Source organism: Lactuca saligna, chromosome 9 (assembly GCF_052625555.1).
Source record: "Lactuca saligna cultivar CGN05327 chromosome 9, ASM5262555v1, whole genome shotgun sequence".
NCBI lineage: Eukaryota > Viridiplantae > Streptophyta > Magnoliopsida > Asterales > Asteraceae > Lactuca > Lactuca saligna.
Window position 1 is genome coordinate 11,526,913 of NC_136425.1, and position 4,428 is coordinate 11,531,340.

General features: G+C 34.4%; 1 protein-coding gene across 1 annotated transcript; it reads left to right on the plus strand.

Annotated features, from left to right (window-relative positions):
- The first annotated feature begins 1,536 nt into the window (after window positions 1-1,536).
- LOC145018576 (protein PEP-RELATED DEVELOPMENT ARRESTED 1, chloroplastic) lies at window positions 1,537-4,063 on the plus strand. Its single transcript, XM_078976452.1, has 9 exons — window positions 1,537-1,991; window positions 2,226-2,381; window positions 2,460-2,528; window positions 2,607-2,777; window positions 2,874-3,017; window positions 3,116-3,247; window positions 3,462-3,527; window positions 3,632-3,691; window positions 3,813-4,063. The coding sequence occupies exons 1-9, from the start codon at window positions 1,680-1,682 to the stop codon at window positions 3,855-3,857; spliced, it is 1,155 nt and encodes a 384-aa protein (XP_078832578.1). The 5' UTR covers window positions 1,537-1,679; the 3' UTR covers window positions 3,858-4,063.
- Window positions 4,064-4,428: the final 365 nt, after the last annotated feature.

The following is a 4,428-nucleotide window of genomic DNA, read 5'->3' on the forward strand; positions in this document are numbered from 1 at the left end:
ATTATGCAGTTTATGTGTTGTGTTAATATGATTATGCTATGTTGTATTCAATTAGTTTCAGGACTTCGGTCTGATGTAGTTTCTGGACTTCGGTCCGACGCAGAGGGCAAAGCCCTAGTTAGTTCCGGACTTCGGTCCGATGAAGAGGGCAAGGGCCTGGTTAGTTTCCGGACTTCGGTCCAATGCAGTTTCCGGATTTCGGTCCGATGCAGTGGGTAAGGCCCAATATATGCTTTATATGTTATTGTATGGTATGTGGTAGTTTGGGGGAGCTCACTAAGCTGCGTGCTTACAGTTTTCAGTTTTGGTTTTAGGTACTTCCGCTAGCAAGGGGAAGAGCTCGGGATGATGGCATGTCACACACCATAGTCACAGTTTTATCCTGTGAGTTTTATTCAAATATTTTGATATGATATTGACTTCAGTTTTGATTTGATACATTTACTATGGCATTTTTAGACATAACGATTCATGGTTTTATTAGATAACATTTTATGTTGTGGTTTTTAGTAATATTAAAACAAAAATTTTTTGGGTTGTATTTTTGGGATATTTCATTGTTAAGGCAATACATGGAGATACATGAGCCTTTTGTTGGAGGAATTAGGGTTTATGTTGGAGATCTGGATACTCCTTGGATCGTGTGAACACTTTCCGAATTGATATTTTTACCCTATGCCTGGGTTACAAGAAATTCAGCCTAGGATAATCCAAGATGACACTTACGAATCTAGGCACATAAATTGTAAGCAAAATTGTAGAAGGATTCTGTGTTCGTTTGAAGAAAAGAGAGCTAATGGATTTCGTATCTCTTCTCAAGGAGAAGAGCCATTTATATATAATAAACAAGATTAGGGTTTGCATCTTGGGGTTGGTCGTCATGGGTTGCTTTGGAAGCAAGTAAGGAAATCCATAATTTAATGAGGAAATCAAGAATTTCCAAAACTGAAGAATTTCGTTAGTTTTATCATGATCACCTCAACCAAGGGCTCTGCCCTTTGGACCCTGCTAGGGTGTTGCCCTTAGACCCCGCCAAAGGGGTGCTGCCCCTTTGGAAACCCCAGACCCTTGTCTCGAGCACTAAAATCCTCAAAACCGGCCCTGTACCCTTACATATATTAGAGTACAAATTATAAAGCTCTTTAACTCACATATTAGTTCCAGTTACATAAAATAATATTGTGACACTAAAATCACTAACATTTTTTACTCATATTCAAAACTAAATTCAAGGAAAATCAAGTTCAAGTAAAGAGTTAGTTGTCTCGTTAAGGAAAAATTACTAGGAGAGTAACTAACTGTTGATTTTTTTTTATATATTATTCATTTTTATGAATACAAACAATAAATTAAATGATATATTCCTACAAACAAAAAAAATATGAACAAATTCAACGGGTGATTAGTTGAGTACTCTTGTGAGTTATTTTCATTTTTTCACATTCCAAAAATAACCGTTGTTTTTGTTAATTACTTTAGTCCGAGTCGGTTAGTTTAGTTAATTTTCCTAAATTTAATAACACTAGATCATTTACGTATCGTTGAGTTCGTGTCCCTTTGAGAAGATAATCAGAGATACTGAACCAATTTTGACACCAAAATCTTAAAACAATAAAACCCCAGAAAGGCGAAACCCTCTCATATCCTTGCATCCCCTTCACGAACTCAACCTAGTAAAAATGGCGTCCATGGCGAAACCAATCCTTTCTTCTATTTTCATTCCTCCAAAAGCATCCTTTCATTTCAAGACAACTCAAAAGGCACCAGCTCTCCATCTTCCCATGAAGAGAAGCTTTTCTGTACTACGCGCCAGTTACGAGGTCGGAGGAGGCTACACGCAAGAAGAACTGGATGCAAGAGAGAAAGGCAGGAACAAACACCAACACCAAGCATCAACAGACGAAACAAGTACTTGGAGTCCTGCTCAATATGAAGCTCTCCTTAAAGGAGGTGAACAAGTTACGTCTGTTCTTGAAGAGATGGCTAACCTTGTAAGACATGCTTTAACTCCAACTCCAAAATTCCTTACTTTATTGCACTTCTCTCGTTGTGGCATTTCATCAGTCATCTGGTGGGCACATGAAAAAAATATACTTATACTTCGATTTTACCCAAATCGTCAAGCATTTGACTTCGTAGAATTGATTTGAACACCATTTCACTTCACAACCATCGTAATTCCAATTTCCTATTGCAATTCAACCCAATTTCTATTTATACAACAGTTGGAAGATGACCAAATGGATGAAGAATCTGAGGAGCTAGCAGTGCTGTTGGCTGCACAAGGCGTGATTGGAAAACGAGTTGATCAGATGGAATCAGGCTTCATGATGGCATTAGATTACATGATCAATCTTGCAGAAAAGGACCAAGACGATAAGGTATTTATTCAAATCAAATCAAATCAAATCAATCAACTTTCTTCTCTAACCAAATAACGATCATCTACATAATTTCAGCGCAAGTCTCTGTTGGAGGTAATCAAGGAAACAGTATTATCCCATCTTACCAAAAAATGCCCTCCACATGTAAGCAAATTTACAACCAATTTCTACTACTTATCTCATAAAATTATAACTTTCTTGTTTTAATTTTTTTTTTTTTAGGTTCAAGTTGTCGGGTTGCTATGCAGAACCCCTCGGAAAGAAAGCAGACATGAATTACTGAGGCGAGTAGCAGCAGGTGGTGGTGCATTTGAAAATGAAAATGGTGCAAAAGTTCATCTTCCAGGAGCAAATCTAAATGACATTGCTAATCAGGCTGATGACTTGTTGGAGGTTCTTTTAATTTTTAAAGCATAATATAAGAAACTAATAAAATTTGTATTTTAATTTTTTTTACAAAAATAAAAATCCATTGGTGTTCCGTTGTAGACTATGGAAAGTCGGCCTGTTGTTCCTGATAGAAAGCTGCTAGCAAGACTGGTTTTGATTAGAGAAGAAGCTCGGTGTATGATGGGAGGTGGATTACTAGATGAAAGAAATAACCGTGGTTTAACGACATTACCTCGATCAGAGGTCTGTTTTTATATCTTTTAAATATTAACATATTGAATATTCCCAAAAAAATGTTCAAATTTGATGCATATTAATTATTATATTGTATTTAAGTGCAGGTCAACTTCTTGACCAAACTTGTTGCTCAAAAACCTGGGAAAACAGTGCGCCAAATGATTAAGGATGTAATGTTAGGCAAAGCGGAAGGTGCCGACAATAGTGAGGGGGAAGAAAGTACAAGGGGCAGAAAGGTCTTTTTTTTTTTTTTTTTCCTTACACATCATAACAACATACATTACAATTCCTTATCTTTCTTTACCGATAATAACAATATGTAACAAATAAAGGACATTGCTATTTTTATAATGGATAAAAAAAATATGATTAATTTGCTATTCCTTGTAATTTGCCCCAAAAGAAACAACACGAAAATGTTGTTGACTCATTCTTTCTAATGATTTACAGGCTGGTGTGTCGGGGTCTAGACCAAATCCTGTGCGACCTGGCATGTTTCTAGAAACAGTCTCCAAGGTATTTTATTAATTTCATAAATAGGTAACGAATTATTCATTACAAATTTATGATATTAACTTTTTTTTTTTTTTTTTTCTTTCTAATTCCTATGGAACATGTAGGTGCTAGGTGGCATATATGATGGAAATATCTCTGGCATAACTGCACAACATCTTGAATGGGTAAGTATGGTTATCTATTTTGTATTTTGTTCAAATTTTTTTTTTTTTAATCTGAAATCCTAACAAAAAATGTTATTATATATACCCATTAATTTGTATATTTGCTCGATGGTGTGTCCAGGTTCATCAAAATACACTTCAAGTTCTTCAAGAAATAGCATTTTGAGTTATGAAAATTGCACATACAAGAAATATGATTTTTGTTAGGATGTTAAGCTCACTGGGGCCCACGGGTAACAGATGGCGCAGATGGTAAAGATCAAACGAAGAGCACAACATGCTATGTGAGTAATCATATGTTAATAGTGTTTGATTAATTGCAAGTTACAAGTTAAAGATTTTGATGATATATAGACTTTGATTTTGTTTTTATGGAGTGCTTGTTGTGTGATGGTTTTTTTAATTAATTTGTAAAATTTTAATGTACTTATGTCTTTTTTTTTTTTTTTCCAAACGTTTTTCGTGACAATTGGGTTTGGTCAAATACATTTTTGTTTAATTATTTTTTGTTGCGAGTACTTAACGTGTTAAATATATTATTAAAATATGTATATTAAAAATTAAAAATAGAAATTACATTACTATAAAAAAAATCAAGATTGTACCAAAATATATAACGAGAAAGATATATAATGAAAAAGAAGATGATGGTGTGGCAACTTCAATTTCAGAAATAAATTATTATAAAACAAGTGTAACTTCGAGTAAAAAAATAAAGTATTACAACTGTTACGTAT

Excerpts from the sequence above, each read along its gene's own strand:
- LOC145018576 (XM_078976452.1), top strand. The coding sequence starts at position 1,680 with ATGGCGTCCATGGCGAAACCAATCCTTTCTTCTATTTTCATTCCTCCA. Across the intron at positions 2,382-2,459 it reads AAAAGGACCAAGACGATAAG|CGCAAGTCTCTGTTGGAGGT; the intron begins GTATTTATTCAA and ends ACATAATTTCAG. Across the intron at positions 3,018-3,115 it reads CGACATTACCTCGATCAGAG|GTCAACTTCTTGACCAAACT; the intron begins GTCTGTTTTTAT and ends ATTTAAGTGCAG.